The 19,324-nt window shown below is 38.4% G+C and overlaps 2 protein-coding genes across 3 annotated transcripts; one reads left to right on the top strand and one right to left on the bottom strand.

The window, feature by feature from the left end:
* Window positions 1-21: 21 nt before the first annotated feature.
* On the top strand, window positions 22-15,384 carry UFSP2 (UFM1 specific peptidase 2). 2 transcript variants are annotated; one of them, XR_014027165.1, is made up of 12 exons: window positions 22-168; window positions 2,295-2,373; window positions 2,819-3,002; window positions 3,093-3,156; window positions 3,467-3,624; window positions 6,302-6,494; window positions 7,481-7,627; window positions 8,940-9,104; window positions 10,096-10,220; window positions 11,376-11,448; window positions 13,486-13,610; window positions 14,858-14,953. XR_014027165.1 is itself a non-coding variant. In XM_081333350.1 (12 exons), the coding sequence occupies exons 1-12, from the start codon at window positions 121-123 to the stop codon at window positions 14,942-14,944; spliced, it is 1,452 nt and encodes a 483-aa protein (XP_081189476.1). In that variant the 5' UTR covers window positions 22-120; the 3' UTR covers window positions 14,945-15,384. The 2 variants fall into 2 exon arrangements, 1 of the variants encoding a protein (XP_081189476.1); XM_081333350.1 differs by having other exon boundaries at window positions 11,372-11,448; window positions 14,858-15,384.
* ANKRD37 (ankyrin repeat domain 37) lies at window positions 13,681-18,959 on the bottom strand (the record flags this gene model as incomplete). The annotated part of the gene is made up of 6 exons (XM_081332534.1): window positions 13,681-14,364; window positions 15,550-15,658; window positions 17,031-17,263; window positions 17,907-17,998; window positions 18,537-18,689; window positions 18,933-18,959. The coding sequence occupies 5 exons, from the start codon at window positions 18,957-18,959 to the stop codon at window positions 15,636-15,638; spliced, it is 528 nt and encodes a 175-aa protein (XP_081188660.1). The 3' UTR covers window positions 13,681-14,364; window positions 15,550-15,635.
* Between the last annotated feature and the right edge of the window lie 365 nt (window positions 18,960-19,324).

The raw sequence follows: 19,324 nt of genomic DNA on the forward strand, positions 1-19,324 counted from the left end.
GGACAGAATGGGAAAAGCGCTCGGTTTGTTGTGCGAAGAGAGGGAGGGAGAGTAGAGCGGAAGAGCGAACGTGTCAGCTTGTGGCGGGGGGTGGGAGGGCCTCGATCGGAGAGGAGGAGCATGTCGCTGCCGGGATTGCTTCTTCCTGGCGTTTTACTGACGGACGTGGTAAGTCAGGCCGATTATACCCGCGGCCGCTCTGCTATTAAAGCAACGGCATCCCTCGTCTTGTCTGCCTCGAAAGCAGCAGGGCCTCGAGGGAGGCCCCGAGCCCCAGCGCTTCCTTCGGTCAGGAGCAGCTGTCGTCCGCTTGGCTCCGGCTGGCTGGGGAGCTTCAGGGGGCGCCTGCAGCCCCTCTTGGCCCCAATTGCAATTAGGCACAGAAGAGCTTCTCATGCACGCCTGTCAGGTTAGGCAGGTTGACGAACGAGTTTGCATTTCTGTAATTTCCTAGAATGTATGTACCTGCCCGCTGCTTTAGCATCTTAAGAAGCTTGACAGCAAAATGAGCTAAAGCCAGTGCTTTTTTTGTAAAAGAAAAAGGTGCCGGAACTCACACATGTCCTACAACCCACCTTGCCTACCCTACAAGGTTCCATCCAAAAAAGGTGCTGGAAATCCATTCTGGGCGTTCTATGAGAAAAAAAGCCCTGGCTAAAGCTAAAATAAGATGATAAAATAATAAACCATTTGGGAAGTTTAAAAAAACCAAAGGGAAGAACGGAATCGGAGGGATAACCTCAATGACGGAAAGACCAAGACCAAGACCAACGGAGATGTACAGATAGTCTTCATTTAGGGACTGCAGTTAGGACCGGCAACAATGTTTAAGCCAAGTGGTCGCTAGGTGGGAAATCATGTGACTGCTTATGATTTTACATAGAATAATGCATACTAACTGACTGTAATGGCAAACACATGACTAACAGACGTTGTATAGGTCGTAAACACGGGCATTGGACACAAACTTATTTTTCCATTACAGTTGTTACTGTCTGAAGCAGTCACTAAATGAGGACTATCTGTATCTCACTTAAGAGTTTTACAGTCCATGTGGAATCATCCAATGCCCTGTCCAGGACTCAGGGAAAGATCTCAGTATTTAGGTCTTATGGGAGAACAGTAAAATTTTTGGTAATTTTGGTAATTGTTTATACCTGACCTAGTTGTAAGAAATTTGTCATGGATTTTGCATTTTTTAAATTTTGCCATTGTTCTTTTTTAAATTTAATCTTTTAGTTCAATAAAGTACTCCCACCCTCCACCCCCCAAAAGCCCAGATTAGCTTCAATCTTTCTCTATTGGGCCTGGCTTGTGATAGAAGTTCTTTCTTCAGAACTTCATGGTGGCCATTCTTCCTCCTGTAAATGTAGTTAACATACAACAACTATTTGGAATAGCATTGGGGATGCTGCTTCTTGGTTTTTATTTGTTATAAGTTTAATTAAAAGTAAATTCTACTGGAATAAAAAAGTACTTATTTCCCTATAAATTACATGAAGTTCCTGAGCTCCACTCCCGGTGACTTCCCAGACAACTCTGATTTTCTTGGTAAGAATATGAAAGTAATTCACTATTGACTTTTTCCAAGAATATCTTTTTGAAATACCTGGTCTGGGATTTTCCGGTAGTCTATTCAAGTACTAATGAGATTCAATTCTATTTAGCTTTTCAAGATTGAATCAGCTAGATGCTACTATATAACTGGAACCCAAATAAAGTAGAAGTTGCTAATGTTTTTGTAAATGTCTGATCTTTGATCAAGGCCAAGCTTCCCCTTAACAATTATAACATCTATGAAGTGAATAAACATGTATTCATCCCGGATACAACATGATTGAGGAATAGTCTGAAGCAAGGAACACTAGGGGAAACTATATTGAGTTTAATATTTTAAAAAACCAAAGAAACCTCACAAAACCACTAGGGGGGGAATAAAAATGAGAAGCCACATTCACATAGGTACCAAGATCCCCCACACTTTGTATTATTGTCAGACCCACCAAAACCTTGATCAATCAGAATGGTTTGGTTAGTCCCCAGCCTTGGGTCAATATGTTGTGTGAATTCAGTCCCTATATTTTGATAGCTCAGGATGATGTGTAGGTATAACGTTATGTCTAATTCAAACATTTATGGATAAACAAATCATAATTGAAAATCATTCAGCTGTTACATTTTCAGATGGTACGGTAGGTTTGAATCTTTGAGCCACAAAGGCCACAACAATTTATGAAAATTTTCAACCCAGAAACACTGGGATTGTTTATTTGTTTTTCTCCTCCCTTCAATAGGTCATCATAGACACTATGGACATACTTTTTAGAATAAGAGGAGGCTTGGATTTTGCATTTCAATTAGCCACTACTGATGGTGAGTCTGTAGAAATACAAAATGCTGTGTTACATTATACTATAAAGAATTTTCCTGTACAAAAGTTTAAAAAAATGACTACTGTATGAACAAAATCTGTTTTAACAAGGTTAGTATGAAAAGACCTTCCCTTTCTTTTCTTTTCTTTTTGGAATAATAGAACTGCAGATTCATTCAGAAGCAAGTTCTACTCTTCTTAATAGACCTTTCTCCTTTCCAAATGATTGAGGACCAGAGCCCAAATGGCTAGGCAGTTTACAGGTCTTCTGCTCTTATTTAGGAAATTCTTTCATGTTGAAATGCTTAATTGAGAACACTTCTTTCAGTCTTCAGTTAATGGATAAGCTCACAATTGTTCTTTCTAAAATACGTCTCATTGTATAAAATCTACAGCTAATTCTCTGTGCATTTTATCTTTTTTTTTTCTTTTCTCCATTTGTTTTAGACTCATCCACAAAAGAGGCACTCAAATACATTTTTAAGGATCTTTCAGCTAAACTGGCTTCTGACATGCTGGTATTCAGGATTTGTCATAGCTCAGTATATTTGTGGCCAAACAATGGGATGAACTCCATGACAACTGAGCTTTCAGATGACTCTGCCTGCAAGGAGATACTACAGTTTATTCAGTGAGTATGGCTAAACAAAAATAATGATTTTGTGGTTGGAGATGGTATAATAATTTGTCATGATGCAATCATTCTGGCAATGTTTTCCAGATTTGAACAAGGGAGCACCAAGCAGAGATTTTCAAAAAAGAAAGATAAAAAGTTACAAGAGATGGTATGTATAGCCTGTTTGTTGCAATATGTACTTTTCTGTGCAATGTGAAGAAAGAATTATTTCCAGTTTTATTTATAGGCAAGTATTTGTGAAAAAGATAATATATTTAGTCCTTTTTCTCTTAGAATCAATATTGAGTTATTTAATTTATATTGGAAATTCATTCTAAGGAAGGTGATGGGATTCCTTGTCTGCTAACTTTTCTGATCTAACTTTTTTTCCACAGTGTGACTTTATCTGATAGGAGAAACAGAATCTTTGGAGTAATTTAGATTACAACTTGAATATTAAAGTCTTTTTTTATTTTCAGCCATCAATAGTAAATATTGATCTCATGTTGGAAATTACAACCTCATTAGAGCCTGTGGCTCCAGTAATTGAAAAGGAAAGCAAAGAGCATCACTACATTAGCATGACATTGCCGGTTGATGTTGTGGTCTCTGTTTCTCCTGAAGAAACATGGTGCAAGTAAGTAGTATAACATAACAAATAACTGAGTATATATTTTTAAGATTTCTTTAGCTTGTTTCTGTTGCAGTTTTATGTGCATCCAAATCTCCAAATGGGTAGAATTTTCAGTCATGTAACCTAGGTTTGTTCTCCTTTGCAGTTTTCATCAATTTAGGATATTTGGTACCATTTTCATTTATTTATTTGTTAAAAAATGCTGACTCCCTTCTCATTAAATAATTCAAAAGCAGATTGATTAATTAAAAATCAACAATTAATTATTGGGTGCAGTTAAGTCAGAAATACATAGCATCACTATTTAACTAAAAAAATGGTTGATGCCTCAAACTAGAAAGGTTTCTGCCAGCTGCAGTTGAATAGTAAGGGAATTCACAGTTGGAATACTTGGAGTGAAAATTCCCACACTTTGGTCTCCATAGACCAAACAGACGTGGCACCTATATCAAACATTCAAGTCCAAAGCTACCTCAAACTTTGTATGTCACTACACGTTCTTGGCAATGCTTTCAAAATGGGATAAGTTGTTAACAATAACTTGTCCTTTACAACAGCCTACCCCCCCAGGGTCGTATTCTAGCTGGAGTAATGTTACTAATGAATTGCTGTAATTCAGTCTTAATACTACCATTCATTTACAACTACAGTTTGAAGAGTAGTTAAAAGTACAGTGTAAAATACTTGCCTGATATCCCAAAATCTGTCGTTTCCAAATTTGATATCATCTGCAAAATCCTGAAATGCTTCCTGAAAAGAAAGCTGCACCTTTTCCTAAAATGGATTAGGAACTGTATCCAGTGTAAGGGTCAGAGCCTTTAAAAACTTGTAGTTTTTAGCAGAGCCCCATCTTACAAATGAATGAAAAGGCAGATATAAATCTCTGAAATATATTTGAAGACCAAGAATGTAAATCACTGATAAACAGCTTTACCAGTATATGTTATATAATATCCAGTGCTTTTTTGTATAAAAAAAAGATTCCGGAACTCATGCACAGCTCCAGCTCCAGTCGAAAGCCCTTTACGGAGCTGGGGGTGGGGGAGGGGGGGAAAGAGAAGAAACCACTTTAGGGAGCTTCTGAAGCACAGATCACATGAGCAGCGTCAGCTGACGGACGCCATTGCCATGGGTTTTGAGAGGGCGCTTGTTTGGAGCCGGCATGTCTTCTGCCACCTCATCCTCCTCCGCCTCTGATGACACAGAGGCTTCCTTCAGAGCCAGAGTGACCGAAGGCGGTTGTGGCGCTGCTGCTTTGGGAGCGCGCCTGGTCCCTGGAAGAGAGTCAGGAGTCAGTCCTGGTCCCTGGTGGCCAACAAAGGGATGAGGACAGGCGGAGGTGGCAGGGGGAGCCCCATGAACCAAGGCAGAGAAGAGGGTCTGCTTTCAGGCCTGTGGAAATGTTTCCGGGTCGACCTTCGATGCCCCCAATTTCCCTGGGCAGCTTCCTTTCATCAAGCCAGAGCTTTACAAATAGTCCTCAAGTTACAAGTGTAATGGAGCCTGTCCGTTCCACTCATAACTCAAAAACTCCTAGAGTGAATCTCATTCCTTTAGTGAGATCACTCTCTTCCTCGTTAAAACATGCGGCTCGTTAAGTAACCACCACCCCGAAGGAACCGATCCAGGAGGGCTGGCAGGGCGAGGCGTGTGCCCAGGGCACAGGCCCCCAAGGCCTCCCCAACCCACTAAGATACCTCATGCTTCTCCCTCTTCCTGCCATCCAGGACTCACCTGGAAAAGGTCTGTCTCCTCTATGCCGTGGTTCCTGCTGCTGCTTCAATCTGAGGTCAGGGGACACGTCCACAGCCCCCCACAGCCCGATCCAGAGGCCTGGAAAAGACATCTGCCGCCTGGATCTATGGCCGTGGAGCAATTTTGTGGCCCCCCAGCATCCTGAACCAGGCACCGGAGGCCTGGAAAAGACCTCTGGATCCCAGATCTATGGCTGCAGAACAATTTTGCAGGACCCCTGCGGCCCAATCCGGGCTCTGGAGACCTTTTCCAAGCCTCCGGAGCCTGGATCGGGCTACTGGGGGGGGGCACAAAATCGTTCCGCAGCCATAAATCTGGGCTCTGGAGGTCTTTTCCAGGCGTCTGGAGCTCGGATTGGGCCACTGGGGAGCCTCAAAATCGCTCCACGGCCACAGATCTGGTCTCCAAAGGTCTTTTCCAGGCCTCCAGAGTCCGGATCAGGCCGCTGGGGGGCCACAAAACTGCTCCGCAGCCATGGATCCGGGCTCCAGAGGCTTGGAAAAGGCCTCCAGAGCACAGATCAGGTCGCGAGGGAGGGGGCGTAAAATCACTCCGCAGCCATAGGTCCAGGCAGCAGAGGTCTTTTCCAGGCTTCCGGAGCCTGGATCAGGCTGTAGGGGTCTGTGGACGCGTCCCCTGGCCTCAGATTGAAGCAGCAGCAGGAACCACAGCAGAAAGGAGACAGACCTTTTCCAGGTGAGTCCTGCGTGGCAGGAAGGGAGGGGGAAGCATGAGAGCCTTAAGTGAACGCTCATAACTCATGCTGGCAACTTAGAAGGAACCAGTTCTTCCGTTCAAAAAAATGTGCCTGAACGCCGTTCTATGACAAAAAAAGCACTGATAATATCTATAGATGTTGCTCAGTGTAGAAAATCTAATGAAGAGAATGTGGGGGGAAAATTAAGTCTATCTTGCTGTTTTACAGTGTAAGAAGCCTCCTAGTGAATGCAATTCACAGGCAGCTAGCAGATATGGAAAGATGCATTTTGCAACATATGAGAGGAACATCAGTTGTGGTGCCCGAACAATTTCATTTCATGTTACCAGGAAAAAAGCATCTAGTAACAGTTTCCTTTCCTGCAGGCATTTCTGATGATCAGCTGGAGACTTACCGAAAGGTATCTGATGCTAAGCAAAATATTTAGAATTATTAAACTTTTATTATTAAATCATATAAGTTTATTAATATATAATTCCCTTCTGCCCCTCCCCTGGGCATGAATTTCAAGATTTTATTCTAATGCATGGGTTCCAGGTATGATATTTTACTTTTTTGTAGGTAAAAGAAACTGGAAAATAAAAGAATAGGGCAAGAAGCTGCATGAATTCCAGGGAAGGAAATTTGTAACACAACAAAAATCACTTATTCACACAGTGCACAATTATTCTGTAGAATTCTCTATTATAGATTTGGTAACAGCCACTAACTTGATTGGCTTTAAAAGCAGCTTAGATACATTAATGAAGGGCAGACTGACTCAGAGTTATCTCCAGCTGGTGACTGCAGGTCTCCAAATGTAGTGGGAATAACATTAGGAGAAATGTAAGTGCACTTCCTGTTTGTGAATACCCCAGAACCATTTGGTGGCTAGTGTGAAAAACAAAATGTTGACTAAATATGGCCCTTGCTCTGATTCAACAGGACTACAATATTTATGTTCTTAAGTGGTAAAAATTGTACCCCTAGATTATTTATTGTCTGTCTGTTTGTCTGTCACATTTGGAACTAGCCCTCTTCCTCAGAAATTAAGGACACTCCTTTTGTTTGCCTAAAACTGGATGGGTTTCTCATTCTGAAATGGATTTTTAGTTGGTTTCAATTATCTCTTTTGTTTGTTTGGTATGCTATATTTTCTAAATAGTTTTGATTGCACCAATACTGTAGAAATAAAAAACTTTTTGGCCTCCTACTGAATCAAATGTATCAAAGTTATCACTCCATAGTTAAGAACTCATTATGGGAAAGGCGGTTAATATTATAACATGCTGGGTTTTTAGTTCTCTAAACTATAATAATCTTAATTTTGAAAGTAAAAGAGAAAAAAAGTCTGGATCTTTTATTGATTTACTTGCTCACCTTCATTCATGTTTGCCTTGCATTTAGGAATTACATGAGCAATTTAATCTACCGCTTGATAGGCCTTATTTCCGAAGAAGTAATGCCTATCACTTTCCTGATGAATCTTTTAAAGATGGGTATCTCAGAAACCCACATCTACATCTCAATCCACCTGGAATAGAGTCTGGTTTGGTGAGTTCTTTTCTCCATTTGCTTGTTCTAATATCAAGTATAATGGCTGTACTTCCTACTTGCCCCAGCATTGAAGGCAGCCCAGCAACCTTTGGAGAAGGGCAGAAATGGAAGATGCCATTGGCTGCTGGGATGGGGACCTCCATCCATCAAAAGTAGCATTTTCCCACTTCAGGACAGCCCAATCTAACCGCTGCCTTTCATGACTTCCTAAAAAAATGTTTCTGTTCCATTTGGTGGCTGCTGCTCTGGCAGATATACGCACCACCCCATTCCCACCTTTGACAGCCTTTGTATTGGGCTGCCTACAGTGAAAAGTTGTACCTTTGGAGGGGTGGGGATGTTTCTTGGTACTGGGATTTGTAAAATACAGTTTCTTGATATATTTTTTTAAATTGAAATTGACAAGAATTATGCCAAGTTTCCTTTTCAGCCATGAAATACTGTTTCCCCCCACACACACCTAAAAGATCCTTTTAGAAGGAGTGAAATAGGGAGGGAGGGAGTTGAGGGAAGGAAGGAAGGAAGGAAGGAAGGAAGGAAGGAAGGAAGGAAGGAAGGAAGGAAGGACATTTGACCTCTGCTTTCCCTGACATAGGTGGGAGAGGAAAAGAAGCAAGAAGATCCGTCCAGTGGTAGCCAGGGTGACCACAGTACATAGGGAAAACCTGGGCAGAATGAAGAAATGGGGAGGGTGGTGAAGGCGGAAAAGGACTTCTTTAAGTTGGCTTCATTTCCAGCTGCTTGATGCGTTGAAACCTAAGCAACTGAAGGTTACAGTGCAGAAAAGCCATAAGTAGAAACTGAGAACAGAAGCTGCAGATACAAATACCAGATTTTTCTCCCTCAGCCTCTCTGTCAACAATAACAAAAAAGGCACCCAGTCATAATTACCATCATACTCTTCATTCATGTTTGTTCAGGAGAGGTGGATGAGATCTGGTTGGGAAATCTTACAAAGTTCATTGAGAACAATGGCTTTTTGTAAACCTTGCCTTTTAAGGAGAATCCTTGCTCCAGAACTTTAATTTAACAACAGAATTGCTGCGATATCTTCTGTTAGCAACTACTCCATCTGGAAGCATTAGAAGGAGAGACAGACTCGTTCCACGGCTTAATCATCATTAATCCCCATTTGCAGACTCCCTCCTTATGTAATTTTATGATTCATTAGCTTGAATAGTCTTTCAAATATGTAGTCAATAACTAAAAAATAATCTTCATTTTCATTATACATATCTGAAAGGCAACATGTTAGCTTAAGCAAATGTTATTCTGACATGTACAAATTGTGCTCTCTTTTTGGACACAGGTGTATTTACTGTACGGCACATATAGTTATCATCATTACATGCAGGATTGTATTGATGATAAGGGATGGGGCTGTGCTTATCGATCTCTACAGACTATCTGTTCCTGGTTCAAGCATCAAGGGTACACAGACAGAGGAATACCTACACACAAGGAGATACAACAGGTATAGATGTTCTTTTAAATCTGGATCCACTGGAGAAAACAGCTGCTCCTGAAGGAATATTTTATTTAAGCACTTCTGCCCACACTACTTCTAAATCAGTGGTGCCTGTCCTTTTCCAGACTGAGGGCCATCTTTGGCGATAGGCAGCATCTTTAGCTTTGGGAGTAAGCCAGATGCCATATAGTATACCCAAAAGATGGCCTTGGGTCAGGACAAACATCAAATTTGATTTCATTTATATTTACATGTAAATATTGTTATGGTGAGTATTCTCTAGTCCCATAACTAATCACTTTTGTTTCTATGCATTGCAATGTTGCACCCAAATATGGGTTGGGTACTGGGTGTCTGTTGCTGAGGGGAAAAGAAAAAAAAATCACAATGTTGCAATGCAAACTGCACTAGTTACATACAGTGCAGTTTGCATTGCAACGTTGTGTGTGTGTGTGTTTTTTCTTTTCTCCCAGCACAGACACCCCTGAATCCAACATTTTGTTGTCCACATGTAGCTCTGTCTTCTGACAGTGTTCTGTCTTATAGGCAACTATTTGTTCTGGATTCTAGATTCTAAGTGTGCTCCATGACTGCAGTAATTCATAAGATTTCCGAATCTTTACTTAAGCCTGGTTCTCAGCAAGCTGTAAATCTTTTCCTCATTTGTGTCAGTTTCGATTTCAGTTTGAGATTCACTGGATGGAATATCTTGGTGGCTGGTTTTCATTTTAATAGAGATCCCACAGTAGCTATAAGTAAACTCTAGGAGGAGCAATTCAAGTGTGAGACATTTGTGTGACTTTTGCAAAGGATCTGCTAATATTGATGCAGCCAAAGAAACATATTGTACAATCATTTTGTATGAAGCACTGAGCTAATTTAATTTTTAAAATAAAATCCCTTTCTTAGCCCTTGGCCCCTACTAAATTGGATTTGATAGATTCCTGTGCAACTGACTGTTACTCTTTTCCATCTTTCTCTTGTGACCTGACTGAAGGCCCTTGTCAGTGTTGGAGACAAGCCACCCAACTTTATTGGATCATGCCAATGGATTGGTTCTATTGAAGTGCAACTTGTGCTGAGTCAGCTATTAGGGATAACTTCAAAAATACTGTTTGTCAGGTAAGATTGCAGAGTAATCGCCAACAATTTTGTGTTACCTTACTTTTATATCCAGTACCCCTTCCAGCTCTTTGGAGGAAAGAGAGCATGGGTAGTCCTTGACTTAGACCACAATTGAGCTCAACATTTCCATTGCTAAGCAAGGCAGATGTTAATTTTAAAATAGCATTACCAAATATTTTGCTAACTTGTACTCAACCTAATTTTTTTACTGTTGGTGTAATAATTAGCATAGTAAAGTTTATACATGATGTTTCCTTTTTTCCTAGCTACTGCACAAGTAGCCTACAATTTAATTTAGACCTTTGTGAATAAGACATTGTAGGAGGAAAACAATCCCAAAGCAACTTCAAAGTGAAAAATCAAGTTCTGTACAAGTAGTCCTCAACTTACGACCACAACTGAGCCCAAAATTTATTATTTATTTATTAGTTAAGTGAGTTTTGTCCAATTTTATAACCTGTCTTGCCACAGTTGTTCACTGAATCATTGCAGTTTTTAAGTTAGTAACACAGTTGTTAAATGAATCTGTCTTCCCCATTGACTTCACCTGTCAGAAGGATACACGACCCTGGGACACTGCAGCCGTCATAAATATGACTCAGTTGCCAAGCTCTTGTCCATTTGGACTGTTCACAACTTTATATTAGTGGATCCACATCACCACTGCCCAGATAAGAGTCAGTGTGATGTATTGTATGGTATTGAATTGGCACCAGGAAGACTTAGTTCAGTTTCCCTCTCAGCTAGAGAATTTCATTGGGTGACTTTAGGTCAGTTATTCCCACTTAGCCCAACCTACTTCGCTTTTGTGAAAAAAATGACTGGAAGGTGTGCTTATGTATACCACCTAGGAGGAAGGAAGGAATGCCGGATGGAAGATCTATATAGAAAATACATAGATTAAGACCTACTTAATTAATTGTGCATCATATTATGGGGGTAATAGGTAAAACATCATAGATTCTTGACTTTTTTGTGACAATTACCATGGTAAAAGTTACGTGGAGAGGATCTGATTTGGCTCTAATTTATGAACCTGATAATGGGGGTTGCTATATTTCATTATTCCTTTCTTAAATTATCAGTGCTAAATTACCATTCATGCTAATTAGTGGTAGCATTTGTGCTGATTTTTTTTTTCTTCGTAGCCAGGGATCTGAACTGGCTTCTCAAGGAAGAGAACTTGCTAATCATTTCAAGATTGAAGGAACGCCAGTGATGATTGGTAATTTTTTTTAATTTAAAATATTTTATTGGCAGTTTATTAATAAAGTGGTGGGTTGAAGATCCTGATTTGTTCCTTGATTCCTCTGAACAATATTATTTTAGAATGTGTGTTAGAATGTTCACTCACTTTTTTTTAAAAAAAATCCCATGGTTCTGGAGTTAAGAAATTTTCTGAAGAGCTATAGACTCTCCACTCCTACAGATGACATAGTGATCCTCCAACTTCATTTTGAAATGTTGCAGACATTGGAATATCTGCTCATTTTATATTCTATAAAAGTGTGCACCATTCTTCTTTATATTTAACTAAATGCAAAGATTTGTTTCCCAATTAACATGTGAATTTACAACTCCATGTTAATTGAGTTTAAGGTTGAATTTTCTGCAGAATTGAATTTGTAAGTTGAATGTCCAATTTGAGGTTTACAGAGTCAATACAGTAAGTTAAATGTTCAAGAAGCAGAAAAATTACGATGGAAAAGAACTGATCTTTTGTTTATACAGTATTCTTTGGTCTGTTTAGAATTATCCCACCTTCTTTTATATTTTTAGAAATTCTGCATTACCTTATATTTAAACCTCAATTTTAAATGAGATTATAGCAATTGACAGAATTATTTTTGGTCAATTCTTTCATTGTAAAAATGCAGAGAGACTTGCAATGAATTTCATTATCATAGAGTTCATTGGCATTATTTATATGAAATTTCATGCTGGTTGAAATTGATTCTGCTAGTATTATCAGTAATCAGCAAAAATGTTTGAAAGTTCAGTTAGCAAAAAAGCAAGTTTTCAAACTATTTTAAGGGAAAAACAAGGACAAATAGGCTAATAATGTCAAACAATCTCTAGACATTGATCTTATTTACATCTAGTTATTAAGTTTGTAGGGTTGAAAGCAAGAAAATTACAAAATGAACAATCTCTTTCAGTCAAATAAGCTATGATAAAGACATTGCAGCATTTTTTGGAGGAAACATATATAACAAGGCAGAATTAAAATTAATTAAAATCATGTTTTTAAAAAATTAAATACAGACTTGACAACCATGGCTTTATTTTTGCTTATTGTCTTAGATTGTTTTCAAGCAGCTTGGGGGTAGGAAAAAACCCTGCTGGCCTATGATTTCCTTCCTTTCCTGTGTTACAATGCCTAAAGGAAAAAAAAGATCTTTGGCAAAATAAAACATTATGGAGCATCTGACATTGATGTTTCTGTGGCTTTTGGGAAAGGAATAGCCTTTAATTGTATATATTTTCCAAGCACAACTGGGCGTAATGGCTTTCTAAATTATCCGTACATTATGTTCTTTGCTATTTGTTTTGACAAATGAAAGAGTTGGGAAGAATATAGTACTGCTAAGTATCTTCTCTGTATCACAGTTAATTGTTTTTTCAAGGATGATCCCTTGAAAAAAGGATGATCCCATGAAGCAAGGTTGACATCCATTCCCAAAGGCTATATTCATTGGGTGAAATACAAAGTGCATGCCAACATCTAATCCCAAAGAAAGTCCTCATGGACATTCTCTGTTGCTAAAAGGAAGGAGACCACTTCACCAAGCAATCCCTCATTGAGGATTGACATGTTCATTATTTTTATTTTTTATTTTTTTATTTTAATTCCATTTATATCCCGCCCTTCTCCGAAGACTCAGGGCGGCTTACAAGCTTAGCAGTAGCCTTCATTCTGTGTATATGCCTGCTTATTAGGGCTTTCACACACCCACAAGCGGCATTATTACAAAGTCAGCTTACGTAATTGCCCCCAACAATCTGGGTCCTCATTTTACCTACCTCGGAAGGATGGAAGGCTGAGTCAACCTTGAACCTGGTGGGACTCGAACCTGCACTAATTGCAGGCAGCTGGTGTTACTTAAGGAGGCATTAGCCCACTGCTCCACCAACGCTCCTTATGCAGCAAAGGACACTGAAAATAAATTGTATATATTGGTGGCCCATTAGTAATGAGTTGCCATGGAACACACTGCTTCAACTTTATCTTCGGCTTTTATCTTTTCTCTTGCCTTCCCAGGAGGTGGAGTCTTGGCACACACTATATTAGGGGTGGCATGGAATGAGATCACTGGGCACATTAAATTTTTGATTCTGGATCCACATTACACTGGTGCTGAAGATCTGCAGGTTATATTAGAAAAGGTGAGACTCCGTTCACAATTGACTTAAGTACCAGAGATTTTGATTTATTAAAAGCACTGTATTCATTCATATTCATTGTTCTTGAATGTACTGGTATTTTGTATAAAATTCACAATTTTAATTTCTACATAGGAGAGCGGTCTTGTCAAAGAAATATATAACTGTACTGTGATAACACACATTTTATTTAAATTAATGCATAAACCAATGCAGTCAAGTTCACAAAATCCTCTTGAATATTGCTGAAACAGTTTCAGTAGAAACTGGAAATCCCTTAAATAGGAAATAGTTTAACTTAATAAACCTGAACTTCAACTAGTTTTAAAATACATATAACTTCCATGCTTTTCTTTATAACAGAGAATCAGAGTGAACAATGTGTTTTCTCTTTTAGCCAGAACAGTATACTGTTATTTGCAAGTTTTTCTCTTATACCGTGGGAACACTTGTTTTCATAATTCCAGCTAGAATGACCCTCACATGCAAAGATCTGGGTAAACTGTTCCACGTTTGGAGTTTTCCTTTGTTTTCTAATTGTCATTAAAAGTGTGGGAAACAATGAATTGCTTATAGTGTGTGAGTGTGTGGCTTTAAGAAAATAAACACATTGTGGTGTCTGGTTTTGATTAAACTCTGTATATTGCTTTCTTCTTAACCTTTTCTTCTTGTAAACAAATACATTCAATAACATCTTTCAATGAAGTATTGGAATAAGCTCATTGTTGACTTAGATGCAATCCCTAATAGTGGGCAACTGAAATGGAAGCAAAAAAAATTGTTACATTCTGTTATATTTAATTAATATTAATAAATATATTAAATAATTTTATTCTATTTTACTAAACTATAAGCAGTTAATATCCCCTTTATTTGTGGTCTACGCTTGATGAATTCAAAGGCACATCAGTTCAATGTAGTTTTCTGGCAATTTGTTACCCTAATTCAGTTTGTAAAGAGTTTGTCTCCAGCAAATACTGTTTTCTGTTTTTATAGCTTTAATTTATATAAAATTGGGAGTTTATTAGCCATATTTACATTGTAAACACACACCCAGTGAATAAAGATGTAAACCAAATACAATCCTATTATCTCAAAATGCATAAATCTGCGGCTGAGTAGCTGTAATTATTTATAGCTTTAAATTTAGCTTTTATGCATGTACGGAAACATAAAACCAGTTCTTTCACTAATACACCAGAAATGGTATTAAAGCACTGGATTTCATTTTCTCTTCTCTTTTTTTACAGGGCTGGTGTGGCTGGAAGGGTCCAGATTTCTGGAACAAAGATGCTTATTATAATCTGTGTCTACCTCAGCGACCAAAATGTATTTGAATACCTATGTTGAATGATAAGTGGTGATAAACTAGTTGGTTTCTGTATATATGATTTATTTATATTTAATATCATGCTTCTTACAACCCCGTTGAAATAAAATTGCTGCTCTAGTATTTCAGAGCACAAATTATGTATAAGATTATTTTTCAAATAAAATCTGATTATATCCTATTAATGTTGAATAGCTTTCTGCTTTTGTCATCAAATATTAACAGCCCATTTCTATATGTCTTTTGAAAGTGGCATGTTCCCAGCATAATGTTGAATAGGTTTGCAATCTCAGATTCACAGCAACAGAAGTAAGCTATAGCTACAGTGCAAGTTATTACAAAAAGGTTCTATACAAAATTTGCAGATGGAGGCACATCTACAGAACACATTTTTTATCAACATAATACATATTTGTTTAATCTGAACAATTTGTTGATTGTCAGTATACTGTCTACTGCTTTGCTTATGTATGTGTTCACATGAGTAAAGAACATCAGTATACCAGTCGCAAAATCAATGATACATGAATCAATGGTAGAAAAAATATTACTGTATATTATTGTGCACATGCAGGAATTATATGAAAAGATCTTCAGGAAGAACAAACTTGCCTTCTTGGAAGGCATTGTTCAAAATACTTTGCGCTGAGCTTTATATTCATGTTTTTCTTTGCATCGCTTTGTATTTCTCATCATTTTCACATGACTCTTGAGTTCAAATCTGTATAAATGGAAAGATTTCTTTTTCAGTTGTAGAACCTGTTTCAAATTAAGCATGTGCTATAACATATATACAACATTTAATTTCAATATAACGGATTCCAGTCTTAGAAATTAATTCTGGGCAGGTAACAGTTCAGCTCTGGTCTCTTTTGGCTTATGTAGATCCTTGTTCTTCCTCCCATAATAATCCAACTTCCTTCAATCCACCACAATATTTTAATTACTTTTCCAACAAGTACTCACTTAGACAATGTACAAAAAGAATATTAACAATAACACTATATTGATGTCTAGAATTACTTTCACTGAGCTTGGAGTTTATCTTTAAATCAACATTACAAAACTGAATCCTAAACGGCATTCTAAAATTCCTAGAGTGCTGCATACCAGATTAGACATGGCAATTATCAACAGAAAACTGAAAAGAGAAACCAATGAGTATAAAAGATGCATAAGACTACAACTACAGGTACAACAGTTCATTTAGTGTCAGGTTAAATGGCACTGAAAAAAGTGGCATGACCATTTTTCACACAACTGTTTTAGCATCACCATGGTTACATGATCAAAATTCAGATGCTTGGCAACTGACTCACACTTAAGATGGTTGCAGTGTCCCAGGGTCATGTGATCCCCTTTTGCAACCTTCTGACAAGCAAAGTCGATGGGAAAGCCAGATTCACTTAACAACCGTCTCACTAACAACTGCAGTGATTCACTTAATAACTATGGCAAGAAAGACTGCAAAATGGGGCAAAATTCACTTAACAAATGCATCACTTAGGAACAAAAATTTTGGGATCTATTCTGGTCCTAAGTCGAGGACTACCTGGAGTGAGGGGAGAAAGCTACCAGTCTCAGATATGAGCCCTAACCCTTCTACTGTACAGTAGTTATAATCAGTGGCGGGATTCAAATATGTGAACAACCGGTTCTCTGTGTGGATGCCGCTTCCGTAAGTCCATTCTGGGCCTGGGCAACAAAAAATTAGCTACCAGTCCTGACGAAGTGCGAACCAGCTGAATCCCAACACTGGTTATAATCCTCTAAAAATCAATTAGACCTGCTCCTGAATAATACTCCCAGCATTGACAGTCATTGGCTTCAAAAGAATGGACATAATCAATTTACACACACACACACACACAAACACACACGAAGCAGGGCATCTGCGGCAACAGTGATTGATCACCACCTCATGGCTGCCTTTTGGAGGCCAAAGTCCTGGCTATAGATATCCTTCCTGAAGTATGGTGCACAGAATCTCGACTAGATAGCATGGTCTGCTTGAAATTTTGGATTGGAAGTATCCTGGTCAACATCCCCTAGATTCTAACTAAACTAGTTCTGTCCCTATGTAATATACTTACCACTTGATCTCCTTCTCTTTCTGTTGACAAGTCTATTCCTTTCACATACTCCTTTCTGCATTTTGGAATCATCAGTATGGATGGATTCATCATTGTCACGCAAGGAAGAGTTACACTGTGCTCCTGCTTTCTTGTTCTGAATTTGTTTCACTTTCATGAGGAACTGGGCACACTCCAAAAACCCCAAAGCCAGGGCAAGGTCTTCTGCTGTTTGACTATTATTATTGCGCAAGCTGAAGCACACATTTAAAAGAAAATCAATTCATTTGACTGGCAATCTTGCATTTCTCATAAAATTAAACCATCATAAAATTTTATTTTTTAAAATATTGGATAAAATGTTGAGTTGAAACACTATAACCCAAATGTATAAATGTCTATTGATAAGCTTTGTAATCCACAGAGGACTTTTTTAAAAAAGACCATGTATTGTATTACACTGGAAATAAGTTTCATTGAAACAAATTCCAAGCAGACTTGTTTCTGCATACGCATAAGTAGAATTAAACTAGGTGAATAACTAGCTTGTTCTGTTGAAATCAATAGCACAAGTTATATATAATGTTAAGGTCTCTCAATTTTTGTGGATTGAAATATAAATGTAGTTGTGTTGAATTTAAGCCTAAACATCTATCGTCTTTGGAAAAGAAATAATTTGAAACTTCATGCACCCAATTAACAAAAGTTATATTTTTTTAAATTACTGTAAAATTCAAAGTTGAACAAATTAGGCAAGCTTTTTCACATTTTGAGTAGTTTGCCACAAGCATCCTTTCAGAAAGTCAGATTAGGACAAAAAGTTACATTCAATTGAACATATAATTTAATGCAAAACCAGTGAACTTATTTGATGAAACCAGTATGGGATGCACTTACTCAATGTTGGCCTGACTGGCAACGAGTAAAGTGAGACACTCCAAACTCCCAGCTTTAGCTGCCTTATGGATAGGAGCTTCTCCATTCCAATCCTAAATAACAAATAAATACTTCATTTGTAAATCCAATCACTTCATCATTGTTCAGTGTTAATATTTAAAAGAATGTTGGTGGTTAAAGAAGTTTAATTTCAGGTGTAATATAATTATCAATCCCAAATCTTGTCTCAGTAGATACTATTTTCAAGCTGCTAAAAAAAAATTATCCATTAGGATGAGCTTAAAAAAATACAATCTTCTGGATTGGGTCTACTAAAACTTATGACCAAACTTAGCTTGAAAATAATAAATTTTATTTTTGTCCTTTGAAAAATAGTCCTGGGAACAAGATGCTAACATATCTTCTCTGAACAAAACATTTTTCTATTCCCAGGACTATGATGCTTCTTTTAGTACTACTGCAGACTCAATGGCAATCTTACCCAAAGTAAAGTAGAATGTTCTAAACTACTTAGGTGTGAGTCCAGGTTACATGTGCCTTGTTCATAGTCTCAGTGGCTGTTCCTTCCAACATAAAATGGAAAAGTCAGGCTCCATTGGAGCTCCATGATCTGAAAAGTTAAAAATGTACCTGTTGGTTCAGATTGGCTCCCGTCTGTAGTTGCCAAAGCAGGAAGAAGGCATGGCCTCCACAAGCTGCCAGATGAGCTGGTGACTGAACAAAGGCAGCAGCAGCTAGATTGACTTCAGTCCCTGCTTCCAACAGAGGACTTGGACCATGAGGCTATAAAACAGAGGAGCATTTGAAGTACAGTCCTTGTGTAATTCACCGCTCTTTCATTAACAAAGAAGTAAGAAATGGCAAACATTATAAAAGAAGTGCAATTTTCAAGATAGTCACCCTTTCAGAATTTAGTGATTTTGTGAGCTCTACTAGGAGAATGGTACAACTGTACAAGCAATAGAGTTGGAAAATTGCAAAAAAAATAATAACCTACAGCAACATATATATATATATATTCCTTACCTCTGAGTTGCTATCCCAAAGTAGCATTTTTGCTTGTCTTTGGTAGATTTATCACAAAAAACCGGTGTAGGCTTCTTGAGCACAGCTTTGTGGTGCATGCTAGTGCATCTGATTCTAAGACTGGCAGTTTCAGCTCATGAATACTCACTCTGGCTGCAGTCCCGCCCTCTCTGCAGCAAACTGGTTTCTGCACGTACACAAACAAGAGCACATGCAAGTCTGTTTGGCTGGGGAGATGATTGGCTTTTCTGAACTTGTTATGCTTATGAGATAGGAGGGAGCAGGAAATACTGAGGACAGGTGGAGCAGCCATGCAGCACTGTCCAACCAGGCACGTATCACACATACACAACAGTTAACCACAATTGATGGCTCTGCTTTCTGACTCCTCC

This window comes from Vipera berus, assembly GCF_964194415.1.
Source record: "Vipera berus genome assembly, chromosome: 7".
Classification (NCBI taxonomy): domain Eukaryota; kingdom Metazoa; phylum Chordata; class Lepidosauria; order Squamata; family Viperidae; genus Vipera; species Vipera berus.

Excerpts from the sequence above, each read along its gene's own strand:
- UFSP2 (XM_081333350.1), top strand. The coding sequence starts at position 121 with ATGTCGCTGCCGGGATTGCTTCTTCCTGGCGTTTTACTGACGGACGTG. Across the intron at positions 9,105-10,095 it reads CACACAAGGAGATACAACAG|GCCCTTGTCAGTGTTGGAGA; the intron begins GTATAGATGTTC and ends ACCTGACTGAAG. Across the intron at positions 13,611-14,857 it reads TGCAGGTTATATTAGAAAAG|GGCTGGTGTGGCTGGAAGGG; the intron begins GTGAGACTCCGT and ends CTTTTTTTACAG.